At 45.4% G+C, this 20,460-nt stretch overlaps 1 protein-coding gene across 1 annotated transcript in view; it reads right to left on the bottom strand.

Moving 5' to 3' along the window:
* The window catches only part of GLIPR2 (GLI pathogenesis related 2), a 52,959-nt gene that overhangs the window by 15,562 nt on the left and 16,937 nt on the right, over window positions 1-20,460 (bottom strand). Inside the window, exons 2-3 of the mRNA XM_065584105.1 lie at window positions 10,552-10,660; window positions 5,446-5,549 (exon numbers count right to left, since the gene is read on the bottom strand). Coding sequence (XP_065440177.1) covers window positions 5,446-5,549; window positions 10,552-10,660 — 213 coding nt within the window. The remainder of the gene's footprint in view (window positions 1-5,445; window positions 5,550-10,551; window positions 10,661-20,460) is intronic.

Below are 20,460 nucleotides of genomic sequence, written 5' to 3'. Positions count from 1 at the left end.
AAACGTCTCTAGTACCTGCCTTCAAGTTCATGAGACACCTGGCATGCCATCAGGTGTTTGGCGTACCAGAGCAGCCCAGAGAAGGGTGAGGTAGAATACACTAGGTAACTGTGCTTATGCTGTCACTCATCTGAGCATAGAAAAAGAAAGTCTGCAATGCAACTTCCTCAGGATCAGAGGGAGCAAATGACTGATGCATACTTGTTAGAGTACAGGGCTAAATAAATTTCAAACAACAGCCATAGACTGTTAGCTGGAAATCTTATAATGAAATTTAAAGAAATTCTAAAAACTCACAGTTAAGGCATTACATTTTCAAACCCTACTTTTCTTCTGACACATGAAACCCAACTATGCCAGCATTCTTGTTGAACACCAAGAATCCAGCAATGCAACAGCTCTTTTTAGAGAGACTGTATGCCAAGTTGAAGATTTACTGATGTTTCCTTCATCTGGAAAGGAAATTGGAAGACACTAACTCCCTTTGTTAACTACTTGAATAGAATCCATAATACAGCCAGTTTCCAGCCTCATTCAGGTTAATGCAAATTAATTATCAGGATGGAACTGGACAAGGGAAAAAAATGGAAAGAGAACTAACTCCACAGGGGCATAGCTTAAGCCAACAGCTGAGAACAATTTTCTGCACACAACTAGCTTTCACTCACAAGCACTTAAAAAGACCCTGCTCTATAGGCAATGTAGTTGACTCAAAAGATTTGTATCATAAAAGTTATTATTTTGGGGAACAAGGAGAGGACATGGCTCAGACTGCTCAGCAGGACATGCAATGCTGTAAATAAATAAATTAGATACAGCCATATAAAAAGCTCTCCATGCAGATTAGACAAAACACCTGTGGAAACAGCATGTAGAAGAAAAAACTGCTCCATGAAGGAGTAAGGATTATATAATGTAGAGGGTTTTTTTTTCCTCGCTAAGTTGTCGAACAAAGTCATCATATAAACTGTTAAAAATGTTTGTGGAACATTAGTGCTAATAAAAAGGAGGAAATGAAGTACAGCTAGCAAGGGACAAGCCCTGTGCTAACTTCACACAACTATGCTCCCCCAGGCTGCCCCAAAAGCATGTTTCATGCTATTCCAAAGGACATCATGCTAATAGTTCTGAAGTGAGCCAAAGTGTGTAATGATTTTTTTACTGTGAACGAATATCCATTAAGGGATAGGTCTGGGATTTTCAAAGGTGCTCAGAGGCCTAATAACAATGGATTTGGGTTCCTACCTCCCCAGGACTCTTTTGAAAATCCCGGTCTAAGGTGACAGTATGAAACTACTTTTCTTCTAAGTCAAATGTTCTCTGGAAGGGATAGAGTCCTAACCTACTGCATTGCCTGGTCCCTGCAGGGGGAAAGCAAGCCTTAAAGTCACTAAAATAAGGGACTGGAGAAGGGATGGATGGGAGCTCAGTGAAAATTGTTCTTCCTGACCACTCACCACATGCTGCCTATGTGAGATAGTTTTACTAAGAGCTCGATTTGTCACATGTCTAAACTAAACCACATAAAAGTCATTTCTCTTTTAGGTCAGAAAGTATTTGCACTGGTGATTCAAGAGGGACCAGAAAGGTGTTGACCCAAAGGTCTCTAGAAGTGATTTATTCATATAGCAGTTCCCGCACTTGGAGAGGAGAATGCAGGAGCAATTAGCATTGACTTAGGGCTGATCTACACTGAAATCCTACATCAGCATAACTACATTTCTCAGGGGTGTGGGGAATCCCTCCCATTGCTATATTGTATGTCTACACGGAAGTGCTGCTGCAGCTGTGCCAATGTAGAGTTTCAAGGGCAGACAAGCCCTTAGGGTTCTTGGCAATGTTGGGCCAACGACTCTCCTATGTTGTGCTGGTGCAAAATTGGGACAGGGAATAGAGAAGGTGTAGGAGGCTTCTTTCCCTGAAGGGGCATGGGCTGCTACTCGCAGCATGCAGATCCAGCCCACCAGCTGTCTGTCACCTGCCGTTAGCAGACCATGCTAGCTGCAGCAGGGCTGCCCAGAGGATTCAGGGGGCCTGGGGCAAAGCAATTTCAGGGGCCCCTTCCATAAAAAAAAAATGGCAATACTATACAATACTATATTCTCGTGGGGGCCCCTGTGGGGCCCGGGGCAAATTGCCCCACTTGTTCCCCCCACCCTCCCGGGCGGCCTTGGAAAAATAAAACTTCCGCATCTCGGCACAAACCCAGTTTGAGAAAACTTCTTTACAAGCTATCACTGGTTCTCAACATCAGCTAGTGCTAAAAGGCACTAAAGCTCATTTAAAGGGTTGGACAAATACTTTCCGTCAAAACTTTTTTTGGATCGAAAACTAGGGGTTTTTAAAAAGCAGAAAAAATAACGGACAATGTCTGCTTTCCTTCAAAATTTGTTGTGGTTTTTTTAATTGAAAAGCTGAAATTAGTCTGCCAAAACCTGAATATGGTTTGGGGTTTCAGAAATATGTGGCCAAATATTTGCTGCTTGCTGTGTTTAATTGTTTAAAGAAACAATAAAAAAATTCTGCTTAAAAAAAATCCAAAACTTTTGAACCACCTCAGCTTGTGACCAAACGCCTGAGCCCATCCAGTCAGAGATTTTTCCAGGTTTCTGATACTCTGCTGGCTTCTTTGACTCATATCTGTCTCCATAACTTTGGGTTCATTTAGGTTAGAACATGAGAACAGCCATACTGGGTCAGACCAAAGGTCCATCCAGCCCAGTATCCTGTGCCCCAGAGGGAGTGAACCTAATAGGTAATGATCAAGTGATCTCTCTCCTGCCATCCATCTCCATCCACCTTCTGACAAACAGAGGCTAGGGACACCATTCCTTACCCATCCTGGCTAATAGCCATTAATGGACTTAACCTCCATGCATTTATCTGCTTCCTAGAGACTGGCTCCATGGGGTCCCTCACAAACTGGAGACGGTTACTGTGGGTTTGCTTTAGTTTAGCTTATGTACGCACTCCACGAACTGAGCATTTGAGCTTGTTCCAGAATCTGGGATGAGCCTATGTTGTGAAAACTGAAATGCTCAAAATAGTACATGCATGTGAATGGACACAGGGTGCTAAAATTAAATTAACCCAGGGGTTCTCAAACTGGGGATCAGGAACCCTCAGGGGGTCACGAGGTTATTACTGGGAGTCGCGAGTTGTCAGCCTCTACCTCAAACCCCGCTTTGCCTCCAGCATTTATAATAGTGTTAAATATATAAAAAAGTGTTTTTAATTTATAAGGGGGGGTCGCACTCAGAGGTTTGCTATGTGAAAGGGGTCACCAGTACAAAAATTTGAGAAGCACTGAATTAACCCCTCTGGATCCTCAGAGAATGCAGGGGGGGGGTCTCCCTTGGTAGGGTTGGGAAGGAGGTAGGTGGTGTAGGATATTGCTCTTCTCATGTGATCCCTCCCCAAGTGGCTAATTTTAAATGAAGCTACCCTCCCCTGACATGAATCTCCCTATGGCACTGACATTAAATATAGACTATAATTTGGCATTTGAGAAGTGAAAGGGATGGCAGCAGTGGCATAGCCAGGTTCTAAGAGCAGGGGGAGCAAACACATAAAAAAAGCGCCCCCCCACCGTGGCTCCTCCTCTGGCCACACCACACACACCCCTTGGCTCCTCCTCCGGCTGCGCCCCCACCCCGGCTCCTCCGGTCGCTCCACACATACCCCCTTGGCTGGCTCCTCCGTCCACGCCCCCCCCCGGCTCCTCCGGCCACGCTGTGGCCATGCTACGCCCCCACCTCGCTCCTCCGGCCGTGCCGCCCCCCCCCTTGGCTCCTCCAGCTGCGCCGCCCCCCCATGGCTCCTCTGGCTGCGCAACCCCCACCGGCTCCTCCGGCCACGCTGCGGCTGTGCTGCATCCCCTCTCGCTCCTCCAGCCATGCCGCGCCACCCCCCTTGGCTCCTCCAGCTGTGCCGCCCCCACCCCCATGCCTTGCTCCTCCAGCCGCACCCCCTAGCTTTTTTTTTTGCTTGGGGCGGCGGCAAAAAAGTTAGAGCCGGCCCGGCGCTCCCTGTCCCAGCTCACCTCTGCTCCACCTCCCCAGGCCTGAGCGCGCCGCCGCTTGCTTCTCCGCCCTCCCAGGCTTCCCACTCAAACAGCTGATTCGCTGGAAGCGGGGGGGTGGAGGGGGGAGAAGCAGAGCGGGGCGGCGCGTTCAGGGGAGGAGGCAGAGGCAAAGTGGAGGTGAGCTGGGGCTGAGGAGCGGGGTGGGGAGCTGCCGGTGGGTGCTCTGCACCCACCCACCAAATTTTGGAGCACCCATGAGTCGGCGCCTAAGGCCCCACTTTTGGATATGTGCTCAGTGGGGGAGAGGCCACTTCCCCTGCTCCCCCGCAACTACGCTAGTGGATGGCAGCCCTAATGGAAAAGCTAACAGCTTGGCTCTTCTGCAAGCCTCAAACTGCTGAATGAGCTTTAGGGTAGGGAAGGCTGTGCATCCCAAACAACCTGGCCCTGCCCCCTATCCGACCCCCACCCACTTCCTGCCCCCCGACTGCCTCCCTCAGAATCCCCGACCCATCCTGCTCCTTATCCCCTCACCGTTCCTCAGACACCCCCCTCAACCACCACGCCGGGACCCCACCCCTGCTCCCTGTCCCCTGACTGCCCTGACCCCTATCCACGCCCCCGCCGAGTCCTGACAGACCCCCCGGAATGCCCACGATCCAACCCTCCCGTTCCCTGACCGCGCCCCCCAACCTCTGCCTCCTCCCTGCCCCTTATCCAACCCCCCCGGCCCCAGGCCCTTACCCCCGGCTCTCCCCTCACCCGGAGCCTCGGCGCGCCGCATCCAGGAGCGTCCCTGGACAGTGCTGCAGCGTGGCTCTGGTGGGGCCTGAGCTCCTTCCCACTCAGAGCCGCGTGGTAAGGGGGCGGGGCTGCGAGCTCCAGCGGGGCCTGAGCTCCCGCCGCTCAGCCCAGATTTTGCAGCCCCACCCCCTTACCACACAGCTCTGAGCGGGGAGGAGCTCAGGCCTTATCGGAGCCAGGGACGCTCCTGGATGCGCTGAGGCTCCGGGAGAGGGGCGGAGGTGGGGTCGGGCCGGGGCCAGGGCTGGGGAGGGAGCCTCAGCCATTCTCGTGGGGGCCCTGTGGAGCCCGGGGCCTGGGGCAAATTGCCCCACTTGCCCTTCCCCCCCGCCCCCCCCGGGCGGCCCTGAGCTGCAGCATGCACATCTTCTTTTCAGCACAGCAGTTTAAGTGTCCACCACTGCACATCCCCTAAGCCAGTCCCATGGAACCAGGTTCATACTGTCAAGATTTCTGGAGCTGAGGAAATATTTACCTGTGTCCTTGCTCTGAGCCACCCGACCAGCCAGGATGGGATTTGGGCCTTTGTATTAAAAATATTTACATGCCTAGTTCAAAGTGACTAAAGAGGCTTGTTTACTTAATATCTATGAGTTAGGAGCAAAGACCAAACTTACCTGGCTGATCATAGGAAGCCCACGCTAGATTTTCTCCACATTTTCCATTTGAAGACTCAGGGCTGTGTTGGAGGACCTTGGTGCTAGCCAGTGTTGCTGCATACCTAGCAAAGGAATCATACACCAGTGACAGAGCAGTACCAGCTAATATCGCATGCAGATAGCAGTCACACTGACCTGAGGGTTTATAATCCTGTTACTGAATTTCCAGGCACCTAAAATAGTGGATGCTCCGAGATCAACACAGATCTCAGCAGCATGAGGAGAGGAGTCCAGAGGCCTTCTGCCTTCTTATTGCCTCTAGGGCCTCCCCACTTCTATACAGCATGACTCTCTGCCACAGAGGGTCTGGTACAAAGCCTCATGTCACTGAGATCTGTGTAGATCCTGGAGAATCCAGGAGCTGCAGCTTCTGCCATTTCTGTGTACGGAGAAGAAAAAGAACCTGCAGAAACTGCTGTAAGTGCCAATTCCTATAGTTTTTAGTCCCCTACATGGGAAAAATCTGAATAGGGACAATATGGATTATAAATTAGAATATATTGGGGGGGGAGTTCCCAAGTCCCAGCCAAGAAGCTATAAAGAGAACAAATTAATCATGGCATGAGAGGTAAATAGTCATGGATTAGAGATTGTTTAAGAGACAAAAAACAATGAGCAGGAAATAAATAGTCAATTTTCAGTGTGGACAGAGATGATTTAAAAGAGTTTAAGCCCAGAAGGACCATTAGATCATCTAGTCCAGGGGCTCCCAAACCGCAGTACATGAACATGGTATGGGAGCCTGTTGGAAGGGTTACACCCAAAACTCTAAAAAACCCTTTCGGTTCCAAAGGAACAGTCATTTCCTGCACCGTGGAGGCCAAAAAATACCCAAGAAGCAACATGTATCAGAGGGGTAGCCATGTTAGTCTGTGTCCACAAAAACAATGAGGAATCTGGTGGCACCTTACAGACTAACAGATTTATTTGGGCATAACCTTTTGTGGGTAAAAAACCCCCACTTCTTTAGATGCGTTTGTGGGTAGAAAAACCACTTCTTCAGCTGTATCTGAAGAAGTGGGGGTTTTTTACCCACAAAAGCTTATGCCCAAATAAATCGGTTAGTCTTTAAGGTGCCACCCGACTTCAAGAAGCAACATGGTGCTTTCAGCCACAAAGGTGAACAACCTGCCCACTGCGCCGGCACAGTAGTTTTATTCGGTGGTGTGTTGAGCGCTGTGGTTGTCCACAGGGGCGCTCTACTCTCACCAGGCACCCAGCTAGCTGCCTTTCTGCTATATTATTATTTGCGTCACTGCAGTGCCTAGGACGAGGCCCCAGTTGTGCTAGGCGCTGCACACAGAACAGAAAGCCGGCATAGTCTTCTACTTGTACAGGGCTACACTGCTCGAGTTATTGTAGCAAACGTGCAAAGTTCCCTGTCGTGCCACAAGAGCTCCTCTCATCCGAAAAGACATGCGCAGGCAGGGCTGGTTCAGGGCAGCTGCAAAGCTCACAGTCACAGGGAGCCACAGGATTGAAGCCCCCTCACGCCCACCACACACATAAGTAACCGCTGCAGAGCAGGAGCTTCCTCTGCACTCCCTGCCCCACAGAGGCTGAGGCCTGACCCCTGCAGGGCTGGAAGGCAGGGGATGCATGGAGAATTCCCCCTGCTTCTGCAGGGAGGTTGGGAGGGTGGGGTGGCACCTGGTCAGGTCCAGTGAATAAAAGCCTGGCTACAGGACTAAGCAGAGTCACATTGCTCTGGCTGCAATCTGAGCCTCATCCTAAGAACGGGGCCACTGTGCAGTTTGTCCAGCATTGCAGATGTCCAGGGGCCATGTTTGGGAGTGGAGGCTAGAACTGCTGAGGAGCAAAAGGCCTCCTGGAGCTGAACCTGCCTGGTGCCCACATAAAGGCCCCAACTTCCAGCAAAGACTCTTCCACCAGCACTTAAAGTGGAGAGGGCAAGAAGGAGAATGCAAAAGATCACAGACCTAGTAAAAGACATTTAAACTCAAGCTGGGTTGCTGGGCGTGCACTGTAAGCACTGTTTTACCAAAGCTGCTGCTCCCAGGTTAGGATAGAACCCCCACCTCTTCTTTCAGACCACTTTAAGCACTGCCCTCCCCTCTCTACCCCACCTGCTGAGCCCCCCTGCCCTTTCACACAGATACGTCCCCTTCTCATTAATAGCACTCTTCTTTTTCTCTGACAGCTACTCAAAGTATTTTGTGTTTTTCTTGATTTACATCTTGCAAAAGGAAAGCAACGTGACCTTTGGCTTGTGTTCAACAACCATCCAGATAAGAATTAGCAGGAACTTTGAATTTAAATGAGATGATTTAAAAAGTCAAGCCACCGCATGTAGTACAGCCGCACACCAATACAGATCAATGCATCATGGATGAGATATGTAATTGTTTCTTGTAATCTGAGTACTACGAAAGGCCAATAATAATAATGGCTGCCTCACTGTGCTGCTTCTTGTTGCACTGTCTAAAAACCTGAGATGTTTTCAAATATTATAATCAAATATTTGAGGCTTCTGTACGCATTTATTTTTCCATAGAATCTGGAAATACATAAGGTAAGCCTCCTAAGGCCTAAAATAAATATGCACAACAAGGACAAATTTTCATGTGGTAACTCAAACATCAATTTTTTTAGGAAGGTAGTATGTGAATCAATCCAGTTTGGGAGCCACTGATCTACTCTGACCTCATGTATATCACACGGCATTTCACCCAGAGACCTCTATACTGAGCCCAGTGATGTTTTAATTAAAAAAAAAAAAACATGTCAGTCATCAGGAGACTAAACTATTGTGTGCCACAAGCAGAGAAGAGGAGAGAACAGGGTGCCACCAATGCCCAAGTTTTCTGTGAAGTCTTCTGCACAGTGTGAGGCATCAGCTAATGACAGGGAGTTGTTTGATGGAGCTAATGGTACAGCGAAGTTGCCCAAGGTGCTCTACTAGGACCAATGTTTAATATATTAATGATTGGAATAGGGGCTTACATCTGCAATGACACAAAAGTTATTAGGTGCTTGTAGTGCCTGTTTACACTGGTATCTGAGTGCCTTCCAAAGTTAAAATAAATATATCAAGGTGACTAACATCAGTCAAGCAAAGGTTTCTCTTCATTCCACACATACAGGGAAAAGTTAAGTGGTAAGTCAAGAACAGAGAGGATTGTGAGGAATTCCAGAGAGACTTAACAATACTAGGCAATTGGGCAGCACAATGGCAGATGACATTCAATAGAGACAAATGCGAGGTAATACACATTTGAAAGAATAACTTGAACTATTCATAAACATTGCTGTGGTCTATATTAACTGTAATCATGCAGGAGAAGACCTGGGTTGGCTGTGGACAAGTCACTGTAAGGCAATCAGTTAAAATACCAAAAATTTAGGATGCATAAAGAATGGGTTAGAAAACAGTAAGAATATTACTGTTTGTATACAACCAATTTGTGGCACCACCTGGGATATTGGGCTAAGTTCTGGTTATTGCATCTCAAAAAAGAATATGCCAGAAGTAGGAGGAGTCCAAAAGGGGCCAATTAAAAGGACTGTAGAAATGGGACGGCTCCTGTAGGAAAGACTGAAAAGAGCAGGACTATTCATTTTAGAGAGAAGACAAATACTAGGGAACCTGAGAGATATGTACAATAATTAATCGTGTAGAGAAAGGCAATTGGAAGCTTCTCAAATAAAACAAGGGGACATCAGATATAATTATAACACAACAATTTTTGAAGCATTTCCTAAATCAAGGCCTAATTAACTTGGGGTACTCACTACCGCAGGATTTATTGCAGTCAAAATTTAGTAATACTCAAAAATGATTTATTGATATAGATAACAAGATGACTTTTTTACTACACAGTTACATTAGAAGGATAAAAGCATATAAGGTTGCATGCTTTAAGGCACAAACCAAATACTATCTATCTGTCAGGAGTAGGAAGAAACTTATTTTAAGGGTAGGTTATTTCACATATTGTCCATTCTCAGATTTTGTATACCTTCCTTTGTAGCATCTAGTATACCTACTTTCAGGAACCCTAGAAGAACTAGTGTACTGATGTAGTATGGTCGTTCCTATGTTTCTAAAAGATAATTTCTTCCATCCTCCTTCCCTCAGAGCACAAAATAGTAGTCTCACAAAAATTTATATTGATCAAAGCTCTGGTGTTATTATATTAGTCAAAGCTCTGCGAAATTATTGTATCTCTCCACTATTCCATCTCCAGAATAGGGTACTTTTGCAGATGACAAGAGTAGGATCCTGGGATACATAGACAGGGGAATCTCGAATAGGAGTAGAGAGGCTATTTTATCCCTGTATTTGGCACTGGTGCAACCACTGATGGAATTCGGTGTCCAATTCTGGTGCCCACAATTTGCAAAGGATGTTGATAAACTGGAGAGGGTTCAGAGAAGAACCACAAGAATGATTAAAGAAAACATGCCTTACAGTGATAAGACTCAAGAAGCAAAATCTATTTATCTTAAGAGAAGATTAAGGGGTAACTTGATTGCCATGTATAAGTACCTGTGTGGGAAACCAATATTTAATAATGGGCTTTTCAGTTTAACAGAGAAAGATGTAACATACTCCAATGGCTGGAAGTTGAAGTTAGACCAATTCAGACTGGAAATAAGGTGTAAATTTTTAACAGTGAGAGTAATTAACCATTGGAACAATTTTACCAAAGGTCATGGTGGATTCTCCATTACTGGCATTTTTAAAATCAAGATTGGAAGTTTTTCTAAAAGATCTGCTTTAGGAATTATTTGGGGGAAGTTCTATGGTCTGTGCTATACAGGAGGTCAGACTAGACTATCAGAATGGTCCCTTCTGGCCTTAGAGGCTAGGAATATGAATACCACCGCCACCTCGAGAGATTCACTGGTATAGAAGCATCATTTATGGAAGCATCATACATGGAGGCAACATCTCAACAAAGGACAATACATATCAAAGTGCACATATTTCTGGGATATGCATAGGCAGATCCCGGTGCTGGGTAAAAGAATAGAATGTGCTATGCTTAATTCATATATGTGATAAAAGTCTCATTACAAGAAAGGAAGGGTTGAACTCACTGTTGTGCTCCACTGGTTAACTTCTTGCAAAGCTTCAGTGGTGGGACGCCATGCTTCTTCCTGTAGTCATTGTGGGCTTTTAAGACCTCTTCAGCAAATTGTTTGGAAGCTGAAATAATGCAAAATATTGGAGAGGTCTATCAAATACAGCCTTCATTAAAATCAGGAAAAGAAAACTTGAAATATATTGGGAAGCACTCTGAATGAATCTAAAAAATACTGTGTGCACTGTTCAGTGAAATAACAACAGAGCTGTACCACCCTAATTACCTACAAGCAGAATGAAATGAAGCCAGAAGTATAGCGAGTGCTTTATATCTCAGAATTTTGAAAGTGTTATATATATTTAAATACCTACCTGCGACCTCAAGAGGGTGTTATTTGGGTCTACTGATTAATGCCTGCAGAACACAGACCTTATTCTCATCATCAATAAGGCTCTTTTACATAGGGTGACCAGACAGCAAGTGTGAAAAATTGGGACAGAGCTGGGAGGGTAATAGGAGCCTATATAAGACAAAGCACCAAATATCGGGACTGTCCCTATAAAATCGGGACATCTGGTCACCCTAATTTAACATCTCAGTAGCAGTATAAAGAGGCCTTAAAGTAAGCATATTTTAAGGCCCTTTTATACTGTTAGGTCAGTGTGAAGGGGCCTGACTGTAAATGAGAATCAGGCCCTTTGAGATACTTTGTTGGAAGGACACTATCTAAGTAGCATGATGATGAATAAAAATAAAGGTTTTTTTTTATACAAGACCTTTCTACATATGTCAAAACCCCCGGTACAGATAGTCAAAAGACTACGTGAATGTTCTTCACAGTTAAGATATATGCAAATATTTTGAAACATACATTGCATAAGGTCACTGTCCCTGCCCCCACCCCCACCACTCCCCATTACTGGAAAAAAACGTATGAGGAATTGAAAATACAACTCAGGGGTTAAAGACTGAAACAATCACCACAAATATTGAGAGGCAAGACAGGAATGGATTGTTTTGTTTCTTGTAAAAATCTGATTTTTTAAAAAAACTTTAAGATGTTTATTTTTATACCCTGGTAATCTTCAACTTTAAGACAGCACACAGGATGAATAAGCAATGATATATGGTGTCACTGGAATAGTGAAGCAGGAGCAACTCACTTTGCTGACAGAAGTCAGAAGTTTGCAGAGACTGGAGTTTCCGAGATGCAATGAGCCAAAAAGCCATTAGGAGAGGTTTCAAAAAATGAACAAGGGAAATTTTGAGACATCATAGATTTACAATGGCTTTGCTGAATTTTTTCAAACTTCACAGAGGAACTATACTTTAGGATAAGCTGTGGCATGTGACGTTTCAGTTTCTTTTGGTGACAGTTTGGGTTTCAAAAAGAAAAAAATATAGACAAACCTTAAATGAGAAGCTAGTTTCAACTTTAACTATTGCTGCTCCACAAGAAGACAAGTCCCATTACAATGTTAATTCTATCTCCCCAGTGATGCAGGATTGTTCACTATTATCCATTTAATTATGTTTTATCAAGTCTATTTTTAAATATCCTAAACAACAGGACTTCCAACACTCCCCCTGTAAGATCATTTCTAGCTTAATTCACCTCCTGGTTGGGAAGTTTTTCCTGTTATTAACCTTATGGTTTCCTAAATTTCTTCTCAACACACCGCCTGCAGAGGTTGGGGAGCTGCGCGGGCTGCTCCGAGCTCTGGGGGCCCCACTGCCTGTAGGGGCTCGGAGCTCCAGGGTCCCCCAACCACCTGCGGCAGCTGGGAGCTTTGAAGGACCCCCAGTGGCTTGGAGCTCCTGGGACCCCTGCCCCACCGTGGCAGCTAGGAGCTGCGGGGGAGCCCCTGTTGCCCGCAGCTGCTTGAAGCTCTGGGGGCCCCACCGCCTGCGTTGGCTGGGAGCTGGGGGGGACCACCGCCCGAAGCACCTCAGGAGCTGCAGCCCCGCCCCTGCGGCAGCTGGGAGCTCTGGGGGGCCTGTGGCCACGGAGGGTGGCAGGAGGACCCGCAGCTCCTGGCCCACAGGGCTGAATTCATAGAGGTCACTGGAAGTCACGGATTCCACGAACTCTGTGAAAAAATTGTAGCCTTAGTTATGTACAGTAAAATGACAGGTGTACATTCGTCAGAAGACAGGTATGAATGAGTGTTGAGTGGCGGAACAGTATGATTTGCACCAGTTTGACATTAAATAAACATTAAACTAATCCCTGCAGTAAAGATTAACAACTTCCACTGAAGTCACTGTGACTTGTGTTCACTTATGCCAGGTTTGAATTTGGCAATGGGAGTTTTCTGGGTGATGTAACTTTATTAAAAGAAACCAGCCTAGCAGCCTCCCCTGCATCTTCCTGCACGATGTTTTTCCTTCCATACCTCACCTTTCCCCCCACTTATATTCTGTACTCACTTTCAATACCTTTAAATGCCAAATTGGTGCAGCTTATACCACTTTGCCTCTCAAACTCACATGCACCCATTTTCCGAACAATTTACACCACCATTTTTGTTATCACTGAATTTGGCTTAGAGATTGATTTAGAGGTTGCATCTGCATGTTCCACGCTGCACTTGCCGGAATGAGATCCATATTACGGCATGCAACAACTAATCAAATTCCACAATGACTGACTGATGTCATCTACAGTGGATTATCACTTCTGTCCTGCATTAAACAGTGGAAAATCTTGGATCGCAAGGGAAAGAGCTTTTATTCAAATACAAATTGTGGCAGATGCTTTTGAAACATGGACTATTCAATGACTATTGTATTAATGTTATAAATTTTATATATATCTTTGTGGGCTTGAAAGTGAGCATCCCTGGCTCAATGGGTAAGTTAAAAGGTGTTTCCTGCAGTAAATTAATGGATGGCAGTTAATGAAAATCCCCAATGCTGAAACAATGCAGATAAATTTTTGAAGTTATGGCTCCTTGCAGAAATAGCATATACTGGTTTGACCTAGTTCAAGAAGCTTCTGAATACAGAGGATCTGAAACGGTACACAGTGACAGCCCTGACCTGGGAGAGGGTCACTGACACTTAATCAAAGAGCTGACATGAGTCTGTGCCCATAGACAGGCCCTGTGAGAGGACCTGAAGTGCTTTAAAGCCTGCCAGGGTTTCCATATGAAAGATGGATGACCACCTGGAAAACCAGGCATGCATATAAGCTGTTTATTGTTTTTAAGCTATGTTTGAACTGAAATGTTTTTGTTCTAAAAAAATAGTATGCTACTTTATGAGAGCCGGTTGGTCACTGAATAACTTTGTTATTGCCTCTGAAGTGAGAGATGCTGAGGTGATCACAGAATGACAGCTATGCAGCCATGTCTGGAGGGAGAGGATTGTGGGATCTTACCTTGAGAAAGGTGAAAGCTAGAGGCCTAAGAGCTAATGAGCTACACTCATGGGGACCATGGAGGTTTAGAAGTACAGTAAACTGGGGAACTGTGACACAAATATCTCCAATAACAGCAAGAGCAAACGAGAAAAATACTAGACAAAGAGTCCAGAGATTTACAGGATCACGTAAATAGTCACTCAACACGTTAGCAGAAACATAGCACCAAAAATTGTTTTTGCATTTACATTTTGGCTTACAAAAGCAAATAAGTAGCAGGCACAATTGACAATACCAACAATTTCCTCAAGACTTAGCAAACAGGACTTAATTTTTGCCTAGAGTTACTCTGTGTCTCTTTCTCTGCCCTTTTCCCACCCCCACAAAAAAAGCTACTATTGAACAATTATATAAATGAGTAATTATCCACCATGATCTCAAGGTCATGTATATTTTTGCCATTTTTTCCCTCCAGGATCTGTGTACTCTGATATGCAAGTAGAGACTCCACCCTGCCAAAAGTCTTCCAGTTTGTTTTGGAAGGAATTCTATTTTTTCCATTTCAATGACATGCCATTAACTGAGAAGCCAGACACTGAAAGTGAGAGTTAGTGGGAATTTCCAGGCTTGTTCCCAGCTGGAAATAGCTTTTGTGCCTCCCTGTTCTGTGCAACTGGGTTGCTTAGGCCATGGAGAAAGTTACTCCGTAATCCCAGTCAATTAAGATTCTGTTTTATGTCATGAAGTTTTAAACCCTCTAATTAAAAAAAATCATCCTATCAAATGTTACTGTAAGTATCTAATCCTTTTTTGAATCCTGAGGTCTTGGCCTCAGCAATATCTTATAGCAATGAGTTCCAGAGGTTAATGATGTGTGGTGTGAAACAGTATTTCCGCTTGTCAGAATTAAGTTCTGCTGCCTTTCAATTTCCTGGACTGTTCCCCATTTTCATATTATGAGAAAAGGTAAATAGGAGCAATTTACCTTCTCTGCACAATTTACTATTTTGAATACTTCTGTTTTGTCCCCTCTGTTAGCCTTCTCTCTAAACAGTGCCAATCTATTCAGTATCTCCGCATATGAAAGTTTCTTCATTTTCACCTCTGAACCCCCTCTATTTCTGCTCTATTCTTCTTGAGACATGGTGATCAGGACTGACTATAGCAGTCCAGGCTGTTGACTGCCCCAGCTCTGACTGCTTTGTGCCACTTCAGCAGCCATAAAGAAGTCGTAATCCTCAGGTGGTGCAGAGCTGCCATACTTCGGTTGTAAGTTCCTTGGGGCAGGGACTGTCTTTGTTCTTCTGTGTTTGTACAGCACCTAGCACAATGGGGTCCTGGTCCATCATGGGGTCTCCAAGATAATAGAAATAATAAATAATACTGGGCAATGTTGGGGTGGAGAAAGGGCAGTGAGGGGGCATCCCAGGGGGAGAGTGCATGGTGCGCCATCTGAATCCTGTCCAACACACTGGCCCCTGTGGGACCCACTGCAGTGAGTATAATTTAGAAGCAGCCCCTAGGTTTTGCTAAATTATGCCAGGAGCTCTCTTTGGTCTCTGGTTGACCCAGGATCAGGGGATTAGAAAGGTGCTTCAGAGCCTTAGCAGAAGCCATGCTGGTTTGTACATGTCATATTATGTTCACCTATGATAGGTATTTTATAATTTGCCTTTATTGTGAAAATGACTTTTTATTAGTAAAGCTATGACTGAAATAAAAATAAGAATATCATAATACATAGTACAGATATAATTAAATGTACTGGGACCAACATCCTACTCTGAAGCAAGACCAGCTACAGTAATCTTTATTTAATCATTTTATTCCCCTACAATAACAACCCTTCTGTGGGGAAATACCTGAGATTTCTGATTTGGGTGAGAAGTAAAAAGCCCATAGCTATACCTATCCTTTGCCTCAGTTTGTTTCACATGCCCAAGGTCACGAAGGCCTCAGGATGGTCTTTATAGACTCATAGACTCTAAGGCCAGAAGGGAACATTGTGATCATCTAGTCTGACCTCCTGCATGTTGCAGGCCACAGAACCTCACCCACCCGCTCCTGAAATAGACCCATACCCTCTGGATGAGTTACTAGTCCTCAAATCATGGTTTAAAGACTTCAAGTCAGGGCCGGCTCCAGGAGAAATTCCTTCCTGACCCCAAATATGACAATCAGTTAGACCCTGAGGCAGATACCTGGGAAAGAATTATCTGTAGTAACTCAGAGCCCTCCCCATCTAGTGCCACATCTCTGGCCATTGGGATTTTTGCTACTTTAATGACGAAACCTTTTGGAATGCTAGCAAGGAGTTAAAAATTCATATTTCTTACCCATTTTAATATCAATGAATCCCTCCTTCCCTTCATTTCAGAACTTTGAGTTTTCCCACTGTTAAGGCTCCCATCTTTCAAATAAAAATAGTTGCAATATTTATGGGAAACACAGAAGAAATAAAAAGTTATGTACGCACAGGGCGAAGGATGCTGTATTAGGAGAGCAAAGAGGCACTTTCCAGAAAGTGGGAGGAGCATCCTTGTAACTTCCTGCACAGGGCAAGAGTTAAGAAAAAATACCTGCGGGTGTGGTATCTCAAATTCACAGAGAAAGTATTGCCAAAAGGCACTAGAGGTTTTGGGGTTATAGTTATACATGAACTGGAAGGGAAGCAGTTTCCAGGAACACTGTCTTTTTTTTTTTATGCTGGACTTCCTTGTGTGTTAGACCTCTCAAAATAGCATTCATTTCAATCTAGTGAGGATTTTCCTTGATCTATTTTTGCATTTTTTTCCCTCCCATCTTGCCTTTTCTTACACTTTTCTCACCATGGGGCTATATTTTCAGTGAGGCTCATGTCTCTCAAGCTCTTATTAAAGTTAATTGACGTTAAGACAGAATCTCTTCTCATCACACTATTTCTCTCTACATTACACTGGCTATGCAATAGTCTTGTATATGTGCCACATCATGTAACAAGGTGAGTAGGCACGCTACCAGATAACTGTTTTGGCAGGCTTCCCCCACTTGAGGTATATGGTATGAAGTGTTATAGTTGGTATACAGTGTTTCTTATATTTTTATGCATAGCATTAAAAACATTTGAAAATATATTAACTGCAAATTCCATTTTTGTTTAAATCAATAACAGCCTTTATATATTTTCTCAGTTAAGGCTTTTTACTAACTAAACCACTGCCCACACTTGGTATGCAACAGGTGAAAAAATACACTTGTTAACCTGGATGTTGGGAAGAATGGCCCTTCCCATGATCATCCACTTTGGTAGAGAGATTTGGGGAGCTCAGAAACACTTGCTGGAAGGAATCAAGAAGCTTTGTTTGTTACTCCTTGAGAGGATTTAGAACCTTCTGCCAAACAAACAAAGCAGAAGCCAGGCTAATGAGCATAGATTCCCATAGGGTGACCAGATGTCCTGATTTTACAGGGACAGTCCCGATATTTGGGGGTCTCTTTTATATGGGCTCCTATTACCCCCCACACCCATCCCGATTTTTCTCACATGCTATCTGGTCACCCTAGATTCCCCAGACCTTGAACAGTTGTTACACCAAGTTTCCCACTTTCATGGCATAAGCAGACATGATTTCCTTTGTGTATCAATGAAGAAGCTAGCTACTGAACCACTAACCAGCCTCCTTCATAGATACGTTGCCATACTTATGGTTGGGCCTGACTACCTGCTGTATTTGTAGAAGCCAGTGCTTGCCACGCCATTGCCACGCTGCCAATAGCCCTTGTTTACTGATTACTGATTAATTATTGCAAACAGGCCACATGCAGAGACATTCTGCTTTTAGAAAGCTGGGGTGGGAATAATGCCTCTCTGAACTTCTTAGCCAATCTAAGATGGTGGAAAACATGGTCAGGCCATTAACTCAAAAGAGGAAGCTGCTGCCTGATTAAGAAGAATCCCAAGAATTCCTTGTGAGTTATCATGCCAAAAATTCTCCAAGGCCCAACCACACAGTAAAAAAATTCCCTGAAAATTCATCACTAGCTAGCACTGGATTACATCCATTTGTTAGACCTGAGACAGCCAGTGGAGCTCCTACATAGGCAGAATGAAGCAATCATAATGTTTTCCTCTTTTGATTTCACCTTCTTGTAGGGTCACTGATCCAATTCCGTTTTCTGGTGCTGGAGACTTCCCTATTTCCAGGGGCAGTAGTAGGTAGGGTTACCATACGTCTGTATTTTCCCGGACATGTCCAGCTTTTTGGTCCTCAAATCCCTGTCCGGGGGGAATTGCCAAAAAGCCGAACATGTCCGGGAAAATGCTTTGCCGGCATCCCTGTCCCCTGCTTACCTTAGAGCAGCTCCAGCGGCTGCTGCTGCTCCCCCCAGACACCTCCGCTCTGTGTAGCTGAAGAGCCAAGCTGTCTGAGCACTACTGGCTTCACGGTTTGCCGGGCAGCCCCCAGACCTCCAGACCCTGCGCCCCCGGCCGGGCGCTTCCCCAGCACAGCTGGAGCCCGGGAGGGGAAGTGTCCGGCCGGGGGCGCAGGGTCTGGAGGTCTGGGGGCTGCCCAGCAAACCGTGAAGCTGGTAACGCTCGGGCAGCTGTTTCGCGTGGCTGGGAGGGAGGAGGAGGGGGAATGCGGGGCACTCAGGGGAGTGGGCGGAGTTGGGGCGGGGACTTTGGGGAACGGGTTGGAATGGGGGCGGAGTTGGGGGGGAATTGGGGTGGGGCCAGGGAAGAGGCGGAGTTGGGGCGGGGACAGGGCGGAAGCAGGGCCCCGTGGCGTGTCCTCTTTTTTAAATGTTTTAATATGGTAATCCTAGTAGTAGGAAACATTTTCATACATTTTTAATAATATTTGTGAATGCAATTGCACCTTAATGTGAATTTAAAACACAATTTTTATATGAATAAATTGCAAATTGCATATTGCTTCATTAGCAAATTTCAGTTTTAAGCTAGATTTCTCTTAAATAGCTGTGCACCCCAATATGATAAATATTAAATATTTGTATACATATTCATACCCAAGGAATGAATATAAATGACACATCTGAATTTGTATTATTCAAAAGGAGTAAATTGCATAAGACGTTCACTGTATTCTGTGTTTACATTGTTTTCTAGACCACTACATAATCTTGCTACCTAAACCTTATTTTGAGTACAGATTTCAATAATTTGTACTGGTTGCATATGTTTAGAAGGAATATAAGCAGGGGGGAAAGTGAGCCAGTGCGGGCCGGTACAACGTACTGGTAAGAAGCCGGCCCGTACGCAGCCTAGGGGTGGGATGGGGAAGGGGCAGCAATGTTAAAGCGCTGCTGCGGCAAAGGACTGTCCTTAAAGAGCTGTTACAGCAGCGCATTAACGTTGCTGCCCCTTCTCCGTCAGCAGCCCTGCCGGTATGGACCCTACCGGCAGGGCCGCCGACGGGAGAGGCAAAAGGGGCAGGGATGTTAAAGCGCTTTATGGGGGGTCCTTTGCCGTGGCAGCGCTTTAATGTCGTTGCCCCTTTCCCGCATCCCGGCTGCCGACGGGCGGGGGCAAAGGGAGCAGCTGCCCCAGGGCCAGCGATTTAAAAGGGCCCGGGGCTCCAGCTGCCGCTGCTGCTACCATGGGCCCTTTAAATTGCCCCTGGAGCCCCAGGTGGCACAGGCCATGCAGCGTGGAAGGGCTGGTTGGGGGATGCTCTCCCCAGCCCTGCCCCTTCCGCCCAAGTCCCCACCCCTTCCCGGGGCTAGAGCCGGTCCCCATACCGGTAAGTCTTCGGAGTTACTTTCACCCCTGAATATAAGGAAGCAATTTATAAAATCTTGCCATGAATAGATAAACAACATGACTTGTGGCATGATCTCGAACATATGGTATGTGCAGTCATGCCGCATGGAGGACACCATTTTGTACTGCAAATCTGTTGGGGGGATGGACACATTTGAGGGATGGAGGGAATTGTCCCCTGGGCTGGATCTGACCTGTGGGCCACCACAGTGTTACTGCTTGTCCATGGAGATTTATTGCTCCTTGTTTCCAGTTTCTATATCACATTAAAATAAGCTTAAAATACATTAAATAGTTTTCTAACTTTTCTTTACCACATAGACAATTGTAGTTGCCACAGGGAGGGAAAATGTCCATACAACACTCTATGAAGATGTGGCCCAATTTATTTCATTACAGTATTGGTATGACAGTAGGACCTAGAGGCTCCAGCCAGGATTGGGGCCCCATCTGGGCTAACCACTGTACAAACACATTCAAAAGCAGTCCATATCCTAAAGAGCTTTTTTCTAATTATAAAATGGTTTGTGAACCCTCCATCACAGTAACATCTGCGTAAGACTCCAGAGCGATAGCACAGGTTATCTGCCAAGTTACCTTATCATACCATAATTTATTTGCACAGTACACATGACTGTGTGAACCGGTCCCACTGATACCTGAGACCACATGAAAATCACATGGTTGCTATGGAAATCTAAAACTCGTTCTGGTTCCTTGTCAGTGAACCTTAGATAGTTGTGTTGGTCTCAGGCAGGCCCAAAACCTCTTCCTCCAAATGACTCAGCCTGCTC

Source organism: Chrysemys picta, chromosome 2 (genome assembly GCF_011386835.1).
Source record: "Chrysemys picta bellii isolate R12L10 chromosome 2, ASM1138683v2, whole genome shotgun sequence".
Lineage (NCBI taxonomy): Eukaryota > Metazoa > Chordata > Testudines > Emydidae > Chrysemys > Chrysemys picta.
Note: the sequence above shows the minus strand (reverse complement) of the source record. Positions and strands in the feature narration are given on the sequence as shown.